This window comes from Manacus vitellinus, unplaced genomic scaffold (genome assembly GCF_001715985.3).
Source record: "Manacus vitellinus isolate BGI_N305 unplaced genomic scaffold, ASM171598v3 scaffold_32_pilon, whole genome shotgun sequence".
Taxonomy (NCBI): domain Eukaryota; kingdom Metazoa; phylum Chordata; class Aves; order Passeriformes; family Pipridae; genus Manacus; species Manacus vitellinus.
The window spans coordinates 5,920,345-5,944,080 of NW_021940460.1; the positions used below are offsets into that span (position 1 = coordinate 5,920,345).

Genomic DNA, 23,736 nt, shown 5'->3' on the forward strand with positions numbered 1-23,736 from the left:
AATGAGCAGTCTTTGATATGAACGTAATTGATAAAGTGCTCTGTCCCCATTGCCACCCCGGCGAACACACCGGAATAAAACAGACGGGAGCCGGTTCCCCTTTCCCATTCCTGCGTGGGTGAGACTTTTCTCCCCACTCGTAGGGACGCTGCAGCCCCAGCTTTGGGGCTTCCCTGCTGCCACCAGTTTCATGGGGTCACTTGTCAAGAGGTTCCTGTGAGCTGTGGCTGTGGGGTGCGAGGTTGTGCTTTTGGCAATAGCCCGTGTCTTAAACTCATCACACTCTAAACATCGTGGAAGTAAACAACTGATTGAAAATACAAGAGAGCTTTGGGAGCAGCAAAGCTTCAGCTCAGCACCACTTTCTCATTAACTCCTCAGACAGAGAATTTTCTGCAGCCACTTCCCAGAAAGCTGAATATTTGCTGCTTTGTCTTACTGAGTGAGCCTCTGCAGTGTAATGTTTTCCCATCTGCATTGTCCAAACCCTTCACAGCGCTCAGGAAACATATTCCAGCTTTCTCATCCACATTTTCTTGGGTTATTTTTTTTCCCCTGTAACTGATTCTCTTTTTTACTGTTCTCTCAGTTCTACAACATTATCTCTTTTTCCTTTTTCTTCTAGGACACTTACACTAGGAAACAGTGCTTGATCCTTTTGCAGTCATGTTCTTTCCTACCGTGAAATCCCTCATTTTTACCACTTTTCTTGTCTTCTTCACCCTTTAGAAGTGTCCTTTTCCTTACTCTGGGCTTTGACAGGAGATTGCTGATGTGCTGGGGAACCAGTAATCAGTGAGTTTATAACCAGAGTGAATCTATGTCAGTAAGATCTTATTAATCTGTGTCTGATATTACATGTGGCAGGGACATGTGCTTCCACATGGGATCTGTCAGCAGTGTCACTGTGTGTTTAGCAAACTTCACAGGGATTAGTTGGCTTGTAGTACGCTGCTCAACTCTTGTCCCAGTTCGTATCTAGGAAATTATTAATTCTCTTTCTTTCTATTTTTAGATGAAATAAACAATAAGTACCTTTTCTGTATAATAATGTAGAATATAGACTAATATTTTTGTAATAAAAATGGAAGTGAAACTGTAAATACAAAAATGAACATTGAAGAAATATGATTTCTTAAAGATGCTGGAGCTGGAGAGTTGGACTTTTTTTGAGGGGAAAATGGTAAAATAGCATTGCAAAATAGGTTTTCTAAGGCATACTGATGTGCATTGTCATTCCTATCTTCTCTCTTTGTTCTGGTTTGGATGGCTCTCCATTTCCTATCATCTTCTTTCAGTATTTTACTTGCTTTGTGAAATGGAAAGATTAAGCCCCAAAATCTTCACACCACAATTAATATCAAGGAAGGTCTGAGGGAAAGGTCTTCCACTTATTTTCCTTTCTGGCACAGTGGATGGCAAATCATTCATTAAGGTACAATGAGGTAGTGCTAGAGAGTAAATTGCCCATTTTGCAGCATGGGGAAGTTTAATTAAATATATTTTAGTGTACTCAAAGATCTGAACTTTATTTTCACTGACTCTTTTAATCAGTTACAACCTTACTATTTCCTTTTGTTTTGTTGGAAGAGTGCAATGCTCCAAAGGAGCTTTAGTGGTTCTAGAAATACACTTTTCACAATAGGACTGGTTTTCATAACTGAGTCCAGCGAAGAAAAAGGATGGCTTCTTTAAAAACATCCTTTTTTAACCATCATTTTGGTTTAGAAAAAGAAAATAGCTCTATGGGCTGAAAGTGCTGGTCAAACGCACTGTCAGCTCGGCTGATGTGAAGCCGTGCTGACATTTTTTGTTAAAAAACCCCCCAACTTTGTTTAATGAATTTTGAATGTAAAAGGAAAAAAAAAAGACACTATAGGGTGATCAGCGAAATGCTGAATACAGTAAACATCTTTCATGACAAAGAATACAAATACCCTGCAGATCTGCTTTCAATAGCAAGTCCTAGGCCCCCTGCTTTCAATAGTTAATACCGAGGCCCCTCTCTCCCCAAGCCTTAGTGGTAACAATCACAAGCCAATGCTTAAAATGTTGACATGCTAAGCACATTTAGAAAAACCTATGTCTGCATTCCCTATGGATGGGGTAGCATAACTGTCTAACACCTAAAGAGCAGCAATTAAAACCAGTGAACTGGCCTAATCACCTCACCTCCTGAACAGTTGTAAGGGGAATGAGCTCTCTTAGATATTCCCCTTCTCATGATGTCAGTGGACCTGTAGCTGACCTGTACATGTATTTACATTTATTTGGCTATATGTGTCCATTGGAAAATATTTAGGAATAATATCTCTATTTAAAAAAGAATTGAGAGCTGTTGAGAGAGGCATTTTTATTATGCCCATTCATTCCCAGCTGCATCATCATCACGGATTGTAAAAAGCCTCATAGCTTGAAAAAGTGTATCAGCAAAGGTCTCGGGGGAAACTTTTGGAGAAACAGTGGAAATAAAGATGACAAGTTGGTACTGGGGGAGAGACATAAAGAGTTGCAAAGGAGAAATGAAATTAATATGCTGAAGATTCTGAACCCTTATCTGAAGAGAGTGATGAGAGGCAGGCAAGGATTAGTAGATTTGTGGAACAAAACTCTGAATACCATGTTTGCACTGTAAGCTGACATCCTTTCTCTTCTTTCCTTCCCCCTAGCCTGGTTGGGAGCTGGTGTACAGGCAGTTTCATGTGCAGGGTTGGAAACATGGCAGAGAAGTTACAGAGCATTTGCTGTGCCAGTTTTGGCCAACTTACAAGGCCAGTTAATCCTGACATGAAAAAGGGCAGCATCCATTGCATCCTGTGCACTGAGTCAGACCAACAGCTCTCAGTCTGCTCTTGGAGACCTTTCTCCTGGCTTTTTTTCCACAGGACTCCACAATAAGTGATTCTGGAGGATAAATGATTTTCTATCTGTACTACAGTCCGTGTGTGATGGGCTTTACTTGTCCATCGAAACTTTTTGGCAGGGGTTTCAACTGAAAAGGGCTGAAAAACCTTTTAAAAGGTGGCTTTTAAACTTTGCCCAGCACTTCTATATCTGATGATGAAGGTTCCTGGAGAGCTGGGAGCTGCCAGGGCTGTCCTGGCGCTGAGGACTGTTCCTGAAGAACTGCAGTTTGCCCATATTATTCAGAATTGATTTAGGATTTACAAAACCCCAAGGAGAAGAAAAGTCCTAAAAGTGGGAGTGGTTTGATTCCGGAGAGAAAAGCAGCTGGTGGATTTTGTGCTGGCATTGCAAGACAGACTTTGGGAGCACAAGTCAAACCCATTTGGTTCCCTAAATGGCTCTTCAATCCCTGCTGCAAAAACCACATGTGTCTGTATGTGACTCCTTAGGGAGTTAGTGGTGTATCTGCATATAAACTTTTGCCCGAGAGATAATGTCAGAATTAAGGAATTAACGTTTCACAGGCTCTCAGTCTCTGAGCCAGACAATTTCCCCTGCTGTTGCCTATGGGATTTTCAGCTATTTGCACTCAGTGAAGTGTCTTCAGGTTCACTGAGAATGCAAAGGGCTCTTGCAACATTTAATAGCACTTAGATCAAATGGGAAAGCATCACGGTGATGGCTGGAAAAGACACCCTGCACTGACGAGTCGACGGGTGCTTTAAAAGACAGTAGGAGTATTACACAACTACTTCAGCCTCGCAGCACATGGCTAGAGATGAGATTTGGAAGGACCTTCGCGACACTGCTTTGACTTCGTCATTTTTAATAGCGGCTAATTGTCGATCTGGGCGAATTTCCAGGGCAATTTTAACTTCTTTTTCTAGAGTGCATACAAAGGGAGATGCGAAAACACACTCTCCATCGCCGGCATTGGTGGTTCAGTGGTAGAATTCTCGCCTGCCACGCGGGAGGCCCGGGTTCGATTCCCGGCCAATGCAGTCGCTCTTTTCTCTTTTTTTTTTTTTCCTTCCTCCTTATTTCTCCTTCCCTTTCCGCTTCCGTCGCGGCCGCCAAACCTTCCTTCGGCTCAGCCTCCCCCTTTGCCCCGCTCTTCCCCCTCCGTCCCCGCCGGGCGCGGGCGCCCGAGCCGAGCGGAGAGCCTTCAGGGCGGGAGGAGCCCGCGGCGGGCGACAAGATTGGAGGTGTAAGCACGGGGAGGAACCGGGGACACGGGCTGCTGTGGGGACAGCGGGGGCTGCGGGGCCGGGGCTACGTCTGCGTGGATGTGGGGGTACATCCGTGCGGGCCTGTGAGGTGTCTGTGTGTGGGGGGTACATCCGTGTGGGCCTGTGAGGTGTCTGTGTGTGGGGGGTACATCCGCATGGGCCTGTATGAGAGGTGTAGTGGGCCTTTAGCCCCCCCCAGCAGCGGGTTCAGGCGTCCTAAGAAACGGAGGGGTTTTATTTGCTTTAACAATCCTGCTTGGAGCAGCTGTTTGGGCCAGTCTCGCTCTGGTCCCATCTCCCCGCCCGCCTGTGCCCCGGGAGAGGTGGAACGGGAATCCTCTGGCGGCTTCGGGGAGAGAGTTATTCCCGGCAGCATCGGGAGGGTGACTCTGTAGGAGCTGGACATGCCGGAGAAGGAGCAAGCCTGGAGTCTGTGCCAACAATTGCAAACGCAAGAGAATTGTGGCCGATATTTCAGGGCACTTACACCAGGCAGCGTGTTCTGCCTTCCTGCGCTGACAGTGCTGCGTGTTTGCGTTTTTGGAGCGTAACCTGGGCACAAAACAATAGGATTTGGCTAATTTTGAAGCTTAGAAAGTCCCGAGTTCTGTGGAGCTCCTTAAACTTCATGTTTATATATACATGGTGCTGGTTTCTTAAGAATGGGAGCATGGAGGGTGCAAGTCCCATGGGATGTATCAGCATCCCCCAAAATCAGCTGAACTACTCTGGTCATGTAATCCGTGGATGCTTTATTATTATTAAATCTTCTATATTATAATTATTAGATCTTCTAGACATAAAATTCAAAAGCAGATAAGAAACATCTGTTGCAAGAGGGGTTTGCATGACACAAGTCTCAACACGAGTGGCAGCCTGCAGGGAAATGAGCTGATCCTGCTGAGAAAGGTGCTTTTGATACCAGTAATAGTAAATCGGTGATACTTCTTATACATCCACTTGGTTTTATTACTTTGAGTAGCCCAGTATATTTTAGTGATGCTGCCTCTTTTAGTACTAAAGAGGAGGTGCCTCAGAGGTAGAAGATGTGGGGACTGAAATCCGGAGCTGTTGGTGAACGTTCCTTTAATTGGAGTGGAACAGTTTAGTCCATTTTGCACTTAAATTACTGTAGGAATTTAATCTTCCTCATCTTTTACCTCCTGCTTGATGGCATTCATAGAGGGAAGTTTTGCAACTAGGAAAACTGCTCCAGGATTTACCCTGCCAGAGCTATCTGTTGTTAGAGAAAAGAACCCTCCAGAAAACATTGCTTTTTAAATATGCACCATATTTGAAGCAGTAGACTTAAAAAGGTGAAGTGTCAGTGATATTTGTAGAGTTGTGATGCCATATACTAAGGTATTTTTTTATATATGCAGCAGGCCTCAAGAATATCTTGGTTTGGACTAAAATTTGGGCAAATATTACCTATTTAAAGATTCTGCAAAGTGTTTATGCTTCTGGCATTGCTATGAAAATTCTTTTCCTTTCTGCTTAAGTCTTAATCTCATAAAAATTAAGCACACTGTTCAGTCGACTGCTTAAAATATGTTAGAATTCATTATTTAGAGTTCATTACGTAGAATTTCTTGTTTCCTGAATGTAAAATTGATAGTTGCTTCATGAGAGAGAGGGCTGAAGAAAATTTTGTTTCTACTTTCTAAGTCCTGCAAAAGTTCATCAGTTCATGATTTTGGTATTTCAGCACGACAGAAATTGTGCTGAAACACTACGAAAATATTCATTGTATTTTCCTTCTCCGTGCTCTTGACTTATAAAAAGGTGTGTAATGTGAATTATTTTTTCCCGTCGGTCTTTATCCAAATAAAACTGGAGGCCTTTTTTGTTGAGGGTTTGAGACTGACTCACTGGCTGTCTGTTGTTTGAAGGAAAAAAAATAAGTGTTTTTCTGAATGACAGAGTGTGTTTGAATGAAAAAAGGAAGCAGTTGTCTTAAATAATTTAGCCTCAGATTGATTCCACGGGCTCATTTGCATAGCAGGGTATCGACTCTATATGACCCTTTCACTTACTCAACTGAACAATTCCATATGTAATTCTCCTATAGCATTATTATCTCTAACAAAGAATGTCTTTGATCCTCGGGGATTTCTGCAGCCACTGCCTGAATGCAAACATTCTGAAGAATTGCATTTACCTAACAACCAAAGCTATATGGTTTGTAAAACATGAATGACAACTAATGCGTGCCTGAGCTCACTCGCTGAAGTTTCACTCCAGTCAGCAAATGGAAGTTGGAGTTCATCTCAGCGTATTTTAGGAGGTCCTTTTCATTTAAAAACAATGATAGAACCTGTGGAAGTTTGTGGACTCATTTAACTCGTTTGAAAGTGATGAACGGTGACAGTTCTATTCAGGCAGTCGACGGTGCTTAACAACACATTGTACCTTTTTTGTTCTTTTTTTTTTTTTTTCCCATAAGCTGCTGCACAGACCTGAGAAAGGCCTTTTTTTCCTTTTGTATGGAAAACTTTCTGTTGTTGTGGCTACTGACTGCTCAGCAGAACGTGTTGTTCGGGGAATATAGGATGTCCCCTGTCAGTTTTTCCTCCCTTTTTTTCAGTTTAAAAATATAAAATTACAATATCCAGTAGTAATAGAGGCCTGATTAGTCTAAATATGTCACCTTGCCAGTGGAGGATAAGGATTCTTGCTTAATTGGGACTGAATTAGTGGGGAGGTGTTTGGTTGGTGGAAAATAGGAAACTTGCCCTCCTATTAAAGAATTAGGCCCATAAAAATGCAAAAAATAAAGAGGAAATGCAGTAAGTTTTTTTACTCAGTAAAAAAATTGACTGATAGATTAATTTACCCATGTAAATTAGTGCCCTATCTATGTCTATACACACACATATGTACAATGTACTAAAATACTCATTGTATTTTCTTTCTCTATGCTCTTGACTTTCAAAGAAATAGTGTGTGTAATCTGAATTATTTTTCCCATCAGTCTTTATTGAAATAAAACTAGAGGCCTGTTTTATAAGGAAGAGGCAAAGCAATTTGATTTTAGTGTATGAAATTGGGTGACTGAATAAAATGGGGTGGCTGAGTAGAAGGAGGGTGTTGTACAAGTGTATTGTGATTTTTAGGGCAAATTGTGCAAGATATATTCTGTATTTATGTCATAATTCTAGTAACAATGTGGAAAAATAAGGTGGCAACAACTTGGTAATGTAGAATCACCACAAATAGATTTCTTGGGGTTTTCTTTTCTTAAAAAAAACTTAATCAAAATAGTGTCTGTTCTTTAAGAGTCTGCAGGACTCAGCAAAGAAAAACTTTAAACAGTTTCATTTGCAACCTAATTAATTGGTTTTCATCTTTCCTTTTAGAAAAGATGCAAATGCTGCCTTGCTGAGTAACTTTGAGGTAAGTTTATCTGCATCCTGGTTTTAAACCAGCAGTTTAAAGCTGTCATCAGTCCCTTGTGTAACCTTTGGAAGCTGAAAATTGGCAGTGCCAATCAGCAGGACCTGTAGGTGATTTACACCCCCATGCATTTGCTTTTTTTTTTAAGAAAACAAGCTTTTTAAAGAAGATTTGGAGATGGTTTTGCCAGTAATGGATACTGCTTTATTATCTGTTTGGTCCCGGAATTCTTCCAGAAAGTTTAAACATTTTTCAGCTGCTGGAGTCAGTGTTTCCTATTTAACTGAATTGTTGTGATGTGCAGTCTCATCTAAGAACCTGTAACTTATCAATGCAGAGTTGTATTAAAACCAGAGCTACTGGAAATGTGGTTTTACACCCTTGAATGGTTGACAGAAATTTTTGTTAAAGCTGGTCTGAGATCTGTTACTCAGGATAAACACTCCTAGAAGCCAGTGATGTACCTTAGCCTGGAGTCACAAGGAGGCTGCAGTGCCCTGTCACAGCAAACAGTGAATATTGGCATTCATATAACAAAAAATAATCTTACTCAGAACTTATCAACAGTAGAAAGTAATTCTCCTCTCTCCTCAGTAAAGGTTTTTTTAGTGAGGTGGAAAGAAATGTCGTGGCCTTGTTGGTTTAACTTCAGCCAGGTAATGCAAAGATTTCAGTGCTTTGTTTATTAAAGTAATTTCTGGAACAGTTTTAATAACCCAAGTGCTTTGTTTATGTTATTTTATTGCTGAAGCTGTTTTTTATTGCACAGCTGTTTCATTCTGTTCTGAAATAAATCTTGAAGTGTTTTATCCTGAGCTGCATCTGCCTGTGAACAGCAGAGCAACCATCTGGTGACTTAGAAGGGCTTTAATGAGGTACTTGGATAGATGATACTATGTCAGCCAAACTAATATTAAGTGTCTGTCTGTTAAAAACATACTATTGCAGTAAAGAAAATAGCAAGTATGGCTTTTCAGTGCTCTTCAAAGTACTGATTCCCTTAAAACTACCAACACCTTTCCATTGGCTCCTCCTTCCAGTTGCAATTTGACTGGCACAGCCAACGTTCTCCAAATTGAGGTGATACTTTTCACAGAAAGTGGTGTTTGACAGGAGCATTCAGGACTGACAGGTATTTTCCATGCCTACAGTTCTTCTGCGAGTTTGGAGTTGTCATTTTGTGTTTTGTTGCCACTTGGCTGCATTTTCTTCAGATACTTATTGGGTAAAAGTTCACAGCTCCAGTTTTGGATTTCAGGTCAGGATTGACAGGGGTTCCTTTTTCATAGAAGATGCAGTGTAAAGTAATTGCTGGATTTATAGCTGATCATGTTCATGTTTCTCACTGTCTAGAAATGCTTTTTTTCTTATTTCTGTGGCCCTGTCAGTTTGGAATGCCATTGGATCTGGATCTTGAATTAAGCTGGTTAAAAATGAGGGGATAAACAGTAAGACATGGTACTTTGCTGTGGGTGTTGACTCTGGATATACTGTAAAACCAGAAGCAAAACATCTGAAGAAATATCATTCTAGTGTGGTTTAATACAGGAATAAAACAGTAATGGTGATGCTGTCTGCATGTTTTGCTGCATGTCTAGGAATGATGAATCTCACTCCTACACTGATATTCATTGCATCATAAATGTGAAGACAACTTCATTACATGCTTTTCAAGAATGTCTGCTTGTATTACCTCGTGATGAAAGCTAATTTAATCCTTGTGGTTTAACATACCATGCTGGTCACTGTAACATTTATGAATAACTCCACTGGAATTTATGATGGGATTGTTAATCTCAGGAGCATCTGTAGGTCAAGCCTTGAGTTAGTGGTTTCCTGGCAGTGTGACAGGTGTAGAGTTTACTTTTATTTTGCAGACAATGGAAAAATGCCTCTCTGGGAGGCAGGATATGTGTCCAGTTTAATGTTGTAGGTACATCTGTCATAACAAATCCAGTAGAGCCATAAACTGCTGCGAGATGTTGCTTCAAGCATCACTCGTGTAAATGGGAGCTCGGTGCCAGCACAGCAGGGCATGACCCAGCTCTGTTCAGGACAGGAGATAAACAAGTCACATTCCTCCTGGCAGCTTCTCCTTTGGGGCTCTTGGGTGACATTGAACAAGTGTTGAAAGTCTGTTTAAAGTAGTCACAGTTATTAAAAAACAATTTCCATACCTGTTCATGCTCTGGGGCCAAAACATTTCCCATTTCAATCCCTGGTGCATCCACCAAAACAGCCACGGTTTTGTTGCTGTTTGGTTGATAGGATTTTTGGTTGATCACTTATGTTATAATATTTTTAGGTAAAATCCTCTCAAGTGGTCTAAAACACTTTATTTTTTCTCCTCAGGTGTTCCAGTTACTCACTGACCTTAAGCAGCAGCGCAAAGAGAGTGGGAAAAACAAGCAGAGCTCTGGCCAGCAGAACCTGAACACAATCATGTATGAGGTGAGCAGCACTGTCAAAGTCCTTTGAAAATTAGCCCAAGCTGAAGAAATTCACATCCTTAGGTCTGCATATTAATAATTCAGTATCAAATCTCCCCTATTAAGAAGAACAGTAGAATATTTGATTTGCCACTGGTCTGTGGTCAGTTTATTCAGGTTGCAGGGTAACTGTGCTCTCAGGGCAGAGTCATGCAGCTCTTGTTATTAAAATCTATCACAAAAAGAATTTTAAACCCCCCTGGTTTTGAACTCTTTAGTTTTATGTGTTTTTTTTTTTTTAATTCCAAATATTCTATCTTTTTAATACAGGGGGCAGAACTTGCAGTTGTCTAAGGAATTGATCTCATATGATCAATGATTTCAAAACTGATCAGACAGATCACATATGGCATTTTTTTATTAACAGAATGAAACTAATAATTTCCTACTAAAATAGATTATTTTAAAATCTATTTTTTTGGTCAAAAGAAAAGCAAAATCACGTGCACAGATAACATCAGCTGGACGCCTGGTTGGTAATAAACATTTCATCTCCTGCCAGGAAGAGCTCCTCAAATCATATAATGCAAATCTTAACATTTTAAATATCTCAAATTAGCAACTTGGTCTGGACTTGCAGTGTGACCCTTTGTGTGTGTGCTGGAGAATTGCATGAGCAGCACCCTGATGGACAGAGAGCTGAAAGCACTTTGCCCTGCTTGCATGAGTGATTCTGTTGAGCACTGAAACTGCTCATGTGAATAAGATTTGGCCTAGGCTCTGGTTTTGTTTTAGTTCTGGCTTTGTTTGAAAAGGTATAGAGTTTGTAATTCCCAAGCCTCGTGTTCAACAAAATAGTGGCTTAGAAAAAAATCTAAATTAAACCTTCCTGGAGACTGACAGTCTCTCCCTGTACCTCTCTGAAACAGCTGAGAGAGATCCTGTAAGTAAATTTTATCAGGATGCACCTTAAAGCTTTAATTGCCTTGTTATATTTCTGTATGTTAAATACCCATAGGATGCTTGGTTTTGTGCATGGTGTAAACTCTATGTCTATTTTCTTTATATTTGCCTGAAAGGAAACCAGAATTTGATCTTCCAGGATTGTCTTTATTCTTGCTGAGTGTGTCTTCACGAGCTCTGTGCAGGCTTGTGTCCATTGGTACTGAAATAACCAGATGAAGGGAACTTTGTTTTGCTGTATATTTGTCATTTTCATGATTTGAAATTACCAAGAAACAACTAAACTGGAAAAGAAATTACTCCTGTTAAATAATTCTGTTACATGACAATGTGATGATTTCATTCCAGTCGTCACTGGTGAATAACAACTTCATTTCATCTGAAAAGGTCAGACAGGGCTTACATAAAGGAGGTTTATCCAGCACCTTACTATACTTTTAAATGTATTTCTCAGCAGTCCAGTGAAACTGGTCCTGAAATTTATGTTTCATCAACTCTCTCTCTGTTAAACAGGATGAGTTATCATGTGCTGTTGAAGCCTGTTTTCCTTACCAAGCATTTTTAAAGGAGAGCAGATTTTAATGGAAATACATTGAACATACATTTACATATTTTCTTGTAGCTCATTTTCTCCAGTTTCTGTTGTTTTCTGCTCTGTGAACACAATTCAGCTTTTTTGGCTTCTGACATTTCAAGTATAAATATTCAGCTTAAAGATTTTCTGACAAAGAAACTCAGAGTATTATGGGAGTATTATTATTATTATTGATAATCTGTGCATGGGATATCCTACCACACATATGTCTGCATTTGCAGTGCATTAAATGCATCATGAGTCAGTTGTGTTGATATTTTAAGCTTTAAGTGCTGTGCAGTATCAGCAGGTGAAGATTTTCTTCCTAAATTCCAAACAAGCATTGACAGTGCTCTTTGAAACCCTTCAGCTGCTGATTCACACAGTGCAGGAAGGATTTCCTTGACTTTTAAATTGATGCTTATTATTTCCAACTCTTCATTTTGGGGTCTAATTCAAGCAACAATAAATACTAAAGAAAACTCTAAGCTACTTCCAATGAAAAGTCAACTGTGAAATGGAATTTGTGGGGGGTTTTTTATCAACAAATTGTGGGGTTTTTTTACTCAGGTCGAATTACATTGTGTCTTGTCCATCTGTTAGAAATTGTGTTGTTTTAAATAAAGCAAACTAATGTAACATCTGCAAAAGTTAGCTGAGGTTAGTGGGTGTTACATGCAAAAAAATGGAGCAAAGATAAACTGTTTCAAGTCAGATAAACATTTCTAATAGTACAGTGTCCTTTCAGATTTCGTGGCAACCCACCTAATCTGCTTCTGTGAACTTCAAGAAAGCATTGCCAAATGTGCAGATAAAGGATGAAAACAACCATAGATTAGAGGGTTTAAAGAGTGATTTATGGGTTGGCAGTGAGAGTATCCCTGGCACTGAGCACAGGAAAACTTGGCAGAAGGTAATGTGGGTTTAAAGATGAATAGGAATTCAACTTTCCTAAGTGCTTTTAAAAACAAAAACAAAACAATTAAAAAAATAAACACCACAGTAAACCCCCAAGCCTCCTATCTTGGTTCTTTTTAAAATAGCTGTGGATCTGTAAATATTTATTGGTTTGAAAAGGAAGAGTAAATAAGTGATACTATCCAGCACAGCTGTGTGTCTTGATCACAGTGTTACCATCACCTGAGATTATTTCAGACCAAGGGAGCAAATGTCTCCTCACAAAACAGCAGGTGGGATTTTAGTAGGCAGAGCTAAAACTCCCTCCTTTGCTGTGCCCTTCAGTGTGCAACTTTGGGCTCTGGACAGGTCAGATAATGTTGGTCCAGAGCCCCAGAGGGAATAGTCACAGCTGTATTTCTCACCTGAGTGTGTGGGGAGCTGGCTGGGTTGGGGCTTTGTGGATAAGTATTAATGTGGTTTTCAAGTACATGGAGTTGTAGTTTGATAAGATTTCTTACTCCCTCAGAAAATTTCAGTATATTCTTATTGGAGGCAGAACAGTATGAGTGACCTGTCTCATCTATGACAGCACTTCCATATGTTAAAAAAAAATAGAAAGCCAAACCCCAAAACCTGAGTTGGCTTTCCCAGTTTTTCTGAGTAGTACTAAGGAGGCTCTTCGAGGTCTGCTTGTTTCATACACAACTGGTAAAGCAAATAGTAACTGTGCAGTGAAATGTTCTTTCTTTCTGTCCTTTGCAGACACTGAAGTACATCTCAAAAACACCCTGTAGGTACCAGAGCCCCGAGACTGTGAGAGAATTCCTCATTGCAATGAAAGGCCATAAGCTGACCAAGTAAGTACAGATGTGCCTTTGAACAGAAGTATAAACTCATGGCAGTGTAGAAAAACTGATCCCCATGTGCAGTGTGTGATAATCTGTCTGGTTTTAATGCATGTGTTTTCTGCCATTGTTTAAAGACTCAGCCAAACATCTTTTCCTTCAGTCATTAATGCCTACATGAATGAGGATTTCCTTCAGTGGGCTTGTGTTTATCAATGTATTTCTCAAACAGATTCTTGTCAGTATATTGATTTCAGAATGGTTTCACATGGTCCAAGCACAAAGAGCTCATAGAGTGTTTTCTGTGGAAGAAGTTGGAAGTTGTAAAAGGGTTTTGAATGCAGTAAGAGAACTGCAAAAAAAGTCCCCCCCAACTCATCCTTGGTTTGTTATTATCTTATTTTTATGAATGTCCTTAAGCAAAAATGTATTCATTTCTAAAAGGCAAAAAAAGAGCAATAAGCAAATAAATTCCTGGGAAGGAATAAGTAAACAAAAGTATAGAAGTATGGGAAAGAACATTACTCTTAATTTTTATATGAATCTGTGAACCCCAACTGCTGCAGATCATCTCTCAGGGTTGGACTCTCTTCTTGAGTTTAGGAAAGTAAGATGTTTGTCTTTTCTTTATGTGCTGTTGGTCCACTCATATTTATATAACATTTATATTTACGTACATTTCAGTTACCAAAATATTATGTCAATCAACCTTCCACCCTCCCTCTGCAGTTTCTAATGAGGCTGAATATACAGTTTGTTCTTATTTGGGGAATTTCTGCATAGAAAATAAAAGATTTCCTTCCCAGTTACAAGGAGACTCAAAGGGCATTTTCCCTCTTTGGCAGTGGTGTGAGTGGCTGTTCACAGTGCTTGAAACACATAATCCTCTTGAACCTCTGTGCAGAGTGTGAGTGAAGCCTGTTGTGAACAGTCAGACCCAAAGGAATGGAACCCCTTGAGCCACTCCAGTCACTCATCTGATTTTTAAAGCAGAAAGAACTCATATTTAGCTGCTTCTAAATGACTCCTCCTTCACTTCAAAGGGGTGGTTTGTGGTTTATGCTGTGTAGACACTGACTGTTTTTCTTCCCTGCTGGAAGGACTCCCGAGGAGTTTATCCCCTGGGAAAGAGGCTTTTATTAATTTGGTTGTATCACAAAAACAGTGATACAGTGAGAACATCTGGAGGGTGCAGTGCTACAGGGCAAGTTTTTTACCCTGTCCAAAGCAGAGGAAGTTGAGTAGAAAGCAGATTGTCAGCTATTTTGTTGACTTTCAGTGCCCCCTCTCTACAAACAATCACTCACATCCAGGATATCAGCAGCTCTGGGGCTGCTGGAATTGCAGACATAGGAGTGCTGGTACTTGGAAGCTTTGTCATGGATATTGGAACTGGGCTTGTAGTGCTTGCTTTGGTAGAACTAAAGTTGCCAGGTCAGTATGTCAGTGTTTAGTCCTCATTTTATATAGCAGGATACTAATTTATGTGGTGGGGAAGGCGTCCTAATTGTTTTCTGGCACAGAGGTATTGAAGCATGGAGAAAATACTCTATTATAAAAATACTGCTTATTGTAAAGACCTGGTGGTATGGCAGGGAAAGTGTCTTAAAACTGGGAACAAACTATTTCTTGAGTAAATAGTGAGCATCCTTCATTTCTGGTAATGTGAAACAGTCCTGTTTGAAGTGAAATAGGCTGGTTCTGTCTGTACAGGGCAGCAGTTCAGGAAGGCACCAGCAGAACAATCTATCACAGCAAAAAGGCAACAGGAGTCAGAAAGGCAGAGTAGGATTTTTCAGAGAAAAAGTAACTGAATGATGCAGGTATAAAAGTCCCACCAGAAGTCAAAGGGTTTATTTTTATTTAAAGCTCATTTTTAAACTTCTTTCAGGTAGAATTTGTCCAGAACCTTGGGGTTAACTCTTACAAAAAGTCAGGAGAGCTCTTTTACCACATTAGATACCTTGACTGCAGCTGCTCCCCTGCATGGGATCTGCAAGACTGGAGTACTAAATTATTTGAGTCATAACACAGAAACTTCTAACTACAAAATCTGTGTCCCATGGTGCTGAGATATTTTGTAGAAGATCTACCCAAATATTCACCTTCCCACTCCTGCTCGTTCAGTGAGCTGGAATACAGCACTGCTGCAAAGGCTGAAATAGTTACAAGCTTTAAATGAGCTTTTTGACTATTTAATTTTGTTATGGATGCTAGGAGGTGCCTTTGTGTTTAGGTATCATCCTCTCTGTCCTTTTTCTCTGAATCAGTCTGTAAGCTAAGCAAGAGGATTACTCCCAAGTCATTTCCTCGTGCATAATGGCAGAAGGATGAGAGTGAACAGCCAACAACTATTTTATGTGGCAAATTTATTCTGTTTATGGCTTATCAGAACTCACATTGGGTGGTGATACCTTAGTTTTGTGAGCATCCTGTACAACTTCTGCTTTGTTAATATCTTTGTCATCTGGTCAAGAACTTGCCAACTCTGCATTTGCCATACACTTTACAAAATAAGGAACAGAATTGTTTAGTGTGATCCTGACACTTTTTTCCGTCTTCTGATCTTTTCCATTCAGACACTTCAGTTTAGAAGTGTCAGAGCCCATCTGGCAGCCTCTTCACACCAAAACACAGAAAGCATATGGTGTGCAATTACTATATAATGCACTTTGTGTTCAAACCACTTAAAATAGTAATGCCTCCCAGGAAATTTTGAACTACCCTTTGGTTCATAACCAAGGTCATTTCAACACTAGTCTCTTGTTGAATAGATGAAAAACTAAAGGCTTTGATCATTTCCATTCCGTGGGATGGAGGTGGTGTTTGTATAAAAGACTTCACTAGAGATTTCATTCCAGCTATCTGGTGGAGAGCTTTCTTCCCTCTGAGAGGAAAGAACCTGCAGTGTTTGCTCTCCAGGACCTTCCTTGCATGATCTCTGTGATGACCTTTCCTCCCACGAAGAGTAATGAATTCCAGAGTCTGCCTTTGCTGCTTCCTTTCTGGGTAAGGCACTCCAAGATGGGCTCTCTCCCTTAGTCTCTTAGCTGGTCAAACACTGTCTGTGCTGGTAACAGCTCTCTGGAGGTACCTGATTTGATTTAAGATATAGATATATGTGTTAGCTGGTGTCTGTCCTCAGACAAATCAATCTGGTTAAAGGGCATGACTGGCTAGAAACACCCCATCCTCTCAGGCTGCTTCCTCTGCTTTAAATTCTTCTGTCTCTAAACAAGGAGGAAACAATTAAACGGTGTCTTCGAGCTCATAATTAGGCTCAGAAACTTCTTTTCTAATGCAAGGACTTTGAAGGTAAGAGAGGGATTTGCAGCCCTACCTAAAGCCCCTCTGGAGGCAGGCGGTGGGACGAGCTGCTCGCCCTGCTCAGGGTGTGATGACAACCCTCGGCACTAGGCTGTGCTCGTGCATGGGAGAATTCCCAGCGAGGGAAGGGACGCCAGACACCATCCGGAGAAACAGCAGCGATTGAGGCTCAACGGAGCTTTTAATCAAGGGAATTCTTATTTTTCCAGCCCTCCTTCCCCAAGCCTGCAGGACTGACCGTGCAGGATGCGTGCCAGGCTGCACAGGAGAGAGCTGATAGCACTGTGCTGGCAGATGTGCAGCTCCTGTAAAATCACCTCCTGTCATCAGTTACTGCTGATATTTGCTACTCAAAATACCAGGTTAACAGACCAGCATCCGTTTTCTGATGGGTTTTTCTCGTTAGTGTTACAGGCAGGGGAAAAAAAAAAACACAACACCTAAAAGGCAAATTTTAAATGTAAATACTAACGTGTGCAAACAAACCTTTCAGAGTCGTTTCAGAGAGCTGCCTTGCTACATGGAGCAAATTCAAAGACATCTAAACATATATTTCACTCGTATAGTAAGGTTTGGTAAAGCACAGTTTTCTCCACGGTTTTTTATCCATTTCATCAGTTATTTTGGTAAAATTGAAACTGTAGAACTGAGAATTTTTTTTTAATGAAAAACCTCTGAACTGACAGTGAATTTTATTATTACCTTGTTGAGGCCTCAAGCTTTGGCTAACACTGCAGTACAGTAAGCCATGTTGTACTTGGAAATACAGTATGCCACTAGCAGCTAATTTTCCAGTTTTTCTCCCTGGAATGGCTTCATATTTTGTAAGGTAGGGGGAGTGGAGTTGCATGAAAAGAACATTTATTAAGCTTGAGCTCTGTAATTATGGTTAAATGAAAACTGGCTCTACTTGTGCTTCTTCCTGTTACTGATAGCCTATCTTGGATCTAATTTTGGAATAACCAAATTTCCAAGCACTGCATATTACTATAATTTTTAAAAAACTGGACAGAAACATTGCCCTTTTTGTCTTTAAATCAACACAGTCAGGGAAGTGTTGAGCTGAAAATCGGTGATACTTTTAGAAAGTATTTTCCCTCATTCCTGCCAAAAACTACAACCTCTACAATATTAAAGGCTGAAGGATTTACTTTGTAATTTTTGTCTCCTCCAAAGCTTTCCAAATGAATATTCAACAGCAAGTCAGGATGATGCTTGGTTAACAATGGCATCATTTAATAGACTTTACAAAGGCTTTTGTGTTTCCCTCTGGATTGATTGGAAATTAACCCTCTGATCTGGAGCAGTGTGGCTCCATTTTGGGTTTTTTTGCATTCAGATAACCACTGTCAGCCCTCAGATTTCGTCCTGGAGAAATGTCCTGGCTTGGAATTGCAGAGAGCACTGTGATTTCACATTTTGGGGCTCCTGTGATCTGGGTTCAGATGTTACACACGAGTTGCCGTGGTCGGCTCAAGGCAACTCTGAAGTATTTTCAGCAGTAATAAAATCCCTGGTTATGTATACAGCTGTTACTTTATGGTTTTCCTAGCAACTATAAAACATACATTCCTGGGGATAAATTTGCCTCTGCACAGTCACAGATGTTTTAAGGGGGTTTCTTTGTAGCTTTGTGTGCTGTATCTTGGCACTGATACTGTAGATCTCTTACTAGAAAAGCAGCACATGCTTGCTTATGTATTTATGTACTGTCTAGGAGCTCAGTAGATAAAAGATGAGCAATACCAAGATACCTAATAGGAGATTTTGGTTAAAATATAAATGCTGCAAGAGTTTGCTCACTGCTGATGTCATGGGATACATTTTGCCTTTAATTTCCACAACAGAATTTAACTATTTTTATTATTGTTTAGAATTGATGTACTGTAACAACGTGCTGTCTGTGCTGTGAGGGATGTTAGACACACGACAGTGGGGTTGTTATTTTGTCTTTTAGGAGAACTGTTTTTTAGAATTACACTCTTGTAACCCTCCATCCTCAGCTCCTGCAGCAGACACCCTCCCCTCAAACACAGACCTCAGACCCATTTTCTTGCCCATAACTGCACACATTTTTGTCTCCTGCAGCCTGAGCTTTGTGTGTCCCCCAAGCCCACTCCACAGCATTTTGCCCTCAGCTGGAAGTGCTGATCTTGGCTCCAGCTGAGTCCCAGAGCTGCTGGATGTGGCCTGGAAGCAGGAGGAGGCTCTGCTCAGCCCCACAGCAGTAATTGCCATTTTGAGATTTCTCACCAGGCAGGTCCTGTGCAAGTCTGTAACACGGCCCATTAACTCTGATTAGTGGAATCTTGCTTTTATGTGAGAAAATTACTTTCAGCTGTCACTCATCTTTTGTATGTATTCTTCTCTTGAAAGAGCAGCTTTCATGTTCCAAACTGTTACTAAAATCCAGGCAGTCCAGAGAAAATACAAATATGTATGTTTGGGGGCAATTAAGCTGAAAATATCCTTCACCTTCTGTTTAGATGAATGGGAACAGTTACCCTTTTTATTTAATGAGTGTCAGTGTAACAGGCATTCCATAGAAAGTGTGAAGATGAATTCATAGGAGTTGAAAAAAGTTAATTTTATTTTTTAGATTTAAGGGAGCACGAACTAAATTCAGGCTTATGTCTGTGCCCATGGCAAATACTGCAGTCAGGACTGATCCTGATGCATGTTCAGGCTTGCAGTTTGCCTTCCTTAAAGCTTGTTTTTGATGGAATTGGGGTTATTCAGGTTCAAATTTGTGCCTGTGCTGTCAAGAAATTCCAGGTACACAGAGACCCTGATCCTGGCAGTCAGTTTTTGGTGTCAGTGTTAAAAAGATCAGTGTGGTGGGTTCTGAGCTCCAGCTCATACCACATATGCTGCTTTGAAGTGTTGAGGGCTCAGTAACCCAATTTTCTATCACACCAATGAAATTTAGAGACATTTTTTGAGTGTTTGTTTCCAGGGGATACCAAGATTCGTGGCCTCCTGGTCACTCCATTTGTGATGAGCTGGAAGGTCAGAAATTGCCCAGGGGGAGAAGAGCTGGGACCAAACCATCCAGAGGGTCCCCTGGGCTGGTCTTGGATCTCACACTTGGGGTCCATGTCTGTGTTCTGGGCAAACAGCAGGAATTGCTGCTCACATGGAACTCCTGAATAAGCAGAGATAACCCTTCATGTACTGCACACACAGGCTTGATGTTTCTTAAATAATCCTGGGAGCTGGATATTTACTGAGCAGAGGAGGAGAGAGAAATGCTACAGTTCTCTGTTGCAGGAGGAGCAGATCTCCCCAAACATGTGGTGTACCCACGTGTGTGTCAACATGTTTGACCACATCTTCAACTACAATCAGTTCTCCCTTTGCAATCTTGCAATGTTTTTCCAAAATAAAACAACTTTATATCTTCATTATCAGAACAATGTTTAGGTAGAGCAGCAAGTAACTGGCCTGGTACCAACTTTCAGGTGGCAGTTACTGAATAGTTGGTTATTTCTCTGTGCCTTTGGATTCAATCTCGATGGAAATAAAACAAATAGATTGCTTACATCGTAATTATGTGTGAACATGGCTAAAGGTTGTTGTGTTTTAGTGTTAATTAGTGTTCATGCTACACGAGCACCTTCATTTGTGTCGCTTTTGGGGTTTTTGCACCCTGCTGTGAATTCCTTTGTGTGATGTTCTGCGTCAGTTTTTTCCAGTAGGGAGCTTTGCTGATGAAAAACAGGCATGAAATTCTTCAGATAACATATTTTAATGATTTGCAGGTTCTCTCTCATTCTTCTGTACATATTTTTAAAACTGCAAATCCCCTGAATGGTGCCACCCTTGCTGAAATGATGTGTTTGAGATCCCTTTGGCCCTCCTGTAAAACTTACATCAATTCACTGAGTTAGAGTGATGTTAATGCTTATAAGCAAAAGGTCTTTGAGAAGTGACCTTTTTTATCGTGTTCTGTATTTCTTGTCTTCAGGAAACATGAACAATTTCACTAATTGATTGTTTTAGTCACGATGTGTAATTGGTTTTAATTTATTTCTGTTTCCTGCTCTGCCAGTGATCTTCCTGTGATAAACATGATGGAGCTCTACCTGCTTTAAAATACCTCTGGATAAGTCAAGTTTGCATTCTTTAGCTCAGGCATGAAATGGCTTTGGCTATTTGATTCAGTTTATTTGGCTTTGAAGTTTTGTTGGCGAGAAATTTCAGAGGTGCTGCTTTGGAAAACAAGAAGATGAGAAAATTTATTTTATGTGTTCTTTTGTAAGATTCAAATAATATGCTTTGTCTGCAGCTGTGGTGGAACTGTAGGATTGAACTGGGATGTGTTTTGCTGCAAAAGAGAAGAAAGACTTGTTTGAAAAGGCTCTGATCTCAGAAATGGCATGTGAGTGCAGTGCAGTGAGAAACTTGTATAAAGTATGAATTCATTACACAGCCTGTCTTTGTAAGTAGGGCTCTGGGAGGAGGAGGAAGTCTTTTACAAATAGGTGTCCTCAGAGAAACTTCTCTGTTTCAGAGGTCTGGAAACTGAGGCACAAACTCAGGCCTGGCCAGGGACTAAAAAGCAAATAACACTGAAAGCCAGGACTGGAGCACCAGCTTCTGCACCTCCATCGAGTGCTCCAGGCACTGAACCAGGCAGTTCCCAGCTCTTGAGGAAAAAGCACTAAATCTTTCATGCATTCAGCTGAATTGGCCAGACTTTTGTACAGTGAAGATGGTATTTAATATCTTTACCCAGCTCTGTTCACTTCTACGTGGGTGGGTTTTTTCTCATTGACTCCCTAAATGACCTGCTTTCAATTTTAAAGGATTTCAGTGCTCGTCTTCTGTCATTACTGAGGTTTTATATCTGTCCTTTCATTAGTTATGACAGTAGTAGATGGCAGCAGTTATAAATACCTCATCTCTTTGACAGTAGAGCAGCCACGAGTGGTGCTCTCAGCTCAGAGTTAAATCGTGCCATGCTCTCCACAGTCTCATGTTGTAAACATCAACCTGCCAAATAGGTCTAAGTGATTAGCAGGGGAAAAAAAAGGAGGTGTATTCACTGCTTCCCACCAGTGGAAACATATTTGGTTTTCACCCTCGATTATCCAAAAGCAAAGCAGTCCAGTAATAAGTAAATAGGAGGGTTTCTTTGAGCTTTCTGTTGTGAATTGTTCATTTAAAAATCGCGAGCTTTTCTTCTGAAGCTGAAAGTCGTAATTAAAACTATTAAAATGATTTTCCAGCATTTATAAAAAGGATGGCAGAATAACTCAGGGACTAGGTGGGTCAATTAAAAACTGCCTTTTTTTTTTTTTTAGGGTTTTGGTTTTATTGCCAGCAGGTTGGATCTAAAACTGACAGTCAGCATGTCATCTCTTTGGAGCTGTTTTCTGTTCTTAAGGGCTGTGATTACACATCACAAAACCCTCTGGTGTAACAAAGTTTGGTATCAGCAGAGCAGTTGTCTTTGCTGAGCCACAGTCCCCTCTCTTCTCTCTTCTCCAAGTGTTCCCATCACTGAGTCACTTGGAGTTATGGGCATTTTAGCTGAAGAGGGTCTGTTGGATCATCCAGTCTGTGGCAATACAGGATTTTTCCTTCAGGACACATCAGCCAGGAAAATGTGATGCCAGTGCTGCTCATTCTGTGTGTTCAGTGGGTAAATGCAGGGCCTTATTCTCTGGGGGTCAGCTGTGTGCTGCTGAAGGGCTGAATTCAGTCTCTGGACACGTCCACGTGTGTGAATGTACGACCAGAGCAAGGCATTGCTCCTCACAGGCTCCTCCTGAGCCCCTCGGGCTTTGGTTGTGCCTGTCCCTGACTGATGGAGGGCTGGAGTGCCTGGTGAGGGGGTTGGATTTCAGGGGCAGACGCTGTCAGAGGCCATTTGAGCTGAGATGGTGTCTCTGAGGTGTCTCCAGACACACAGACATCGCCCCGTTGGTTGTAAACGCCTGCGAGGAGTGATCTGTGCACTCTCTTGAAAGCCAGAAGGTTTCCTTTCTAAGCAACCCACAGGTGCAGTAAACTGAGGGAAAACCCTTCAGAATTGGTTTCAACATGCATCAAAGATGCCCTTTAAATAGTAATAAATTCCAAGATTTAGTTCTTCACAATTGTAGTTTACTAATAGTGGTCTGTTTGTATTTACTTTGTGTTTGTGACAGGCTAAAAGAATAAGCAAGTTATTGCCATTTGGCTGATGGATTGTAACTTCTTAGGTATGATAATTGTTCTTGTGGTTGTGTGTTCATAACAGAAGAGTCTCTGATTCCTGATGAGTTGTTTAGCATTTCTGCACAGCCTTAACAAAGTAACAGTGCATGTTAATTAATGCTTGTACAGTAATGGTCTAAATGTCTCTGCTTGCCACCTTGGACTAGAGGTGGCAACAGCAGCCTGTCTGAACACACAAGAAAATACTGTGTTCAAAACACCCAAATTATGTCGATTAAACCACACTGCAAACCCAGTCAGAATTATTCCTGGCAGTGGCATTTCATGCCTAAGTTATCAGGAATGTATTTGCATCACACCAGTCAGTTGAGGGGATCCTCAAATTACATAGTAATGTGGATTGTCTTACACTTTGCTTTTAACCAGGGCAGAAAAGCTCCAGCTGCTGAACCACAGGCCTGTGACGGCAGTTGAAATCCAGCTGGTGAGTAACAATGGCTCTGACTGTTCAAAGCTTAAATGGAAGCAGCTTTAACCTTGAAGATCAATTGAATAATTACTTTCTCATGGCCAGTGATTGAATATATCCCTTTATGCACATCTTTACATCCACTGTTTCAAATCCACTCAGCTTCCTGTCTGAGACCTCCTTAGAGACTTGCCCATCTTTCTCTCAGACAGATTCTCCACCTCTTTTTTGCTTCAGTGTCACATGTTTAAAATGCTTAATGCAGTCATTAAAGGTTAATAACTAGAGTATTGCAACTAAGATTATATTTAACCTGGGTCTTTTTGCTGCTGCAGCTCTGCAATCATGTACTTCACTTTTTGACAGCTGCCATGACATGGTTGTTCTGGTGGCAGAGTTCTGTGTTGCACTAAAACCAAACGTGCTAAAAAGAAATTAATGACTGATAGCAAATTGTGAGGAGTGATGCAGAATGAGATATGGATATAAACAGACTTCCTCATGGAAAGTAGCCATTGCCAACCTGTTAAGC

The 23,736-nt window shown here is 40.8% G+C and overlaps 2 protein-coding genes and 1 non-coding gene across 3 annotated transcripts in view; 2 read left to right on the plus strand and 1 right to left on the minus strand.

The window, feature by feature from the left end:
* Window positions 1–4,542, minus strand: part of LOC103763632 (argininosuccinate lyase) — a 12,704-nt gene extending 8,162 nt beyond the window's left edge. The window contains exon 1 of the mRNA XM_018076651.3: window positions 4,246–4,542. Coding sequence (XP_017932140.2) covers window positions 4,246–4,542 — 297 coding nt within the window. The remainder of the gene's footprint in view (window positions 1–4,245) is intronic.
* On the plus strand, window positions 3,838–3,908 carry TRNAG-GCC. Its single transcript has one exon. It is a non-coding gene; the product is annotated as a tRNA-Gly (tRNA).
* Window positions 4,543–7,472: 2,930 nt separating the features above from the next.
* CRCP (CGRP receptor component) overlaps window positions 7,473–23,736 on the plus strand; it is a gene marked incomplete at its 5' end in the record, with an annotated part of 50,542 nt that continues 34,278 nt past the window's right edge. The window contains 4 exons of the mRNA XM_018076539.1: window positions 7,473–7,532; window positions 9,885–9,983; window positions 13,161–13,255; window positions 23,162–23,219. Of these exons, the coding sequence (XP_017932028.1) occupies window positions 7,473–7,532; window positions 9,885–9,983; window positions 13,161–13,255; window positions 23,162–23,219 (312 nt within the window). The remainder of the gene's footprint in view (window positions 7,533–9,884; window positions 9,984–13,160; window positions 13,256–23,161; window positions 23,220–23,736) is intronic.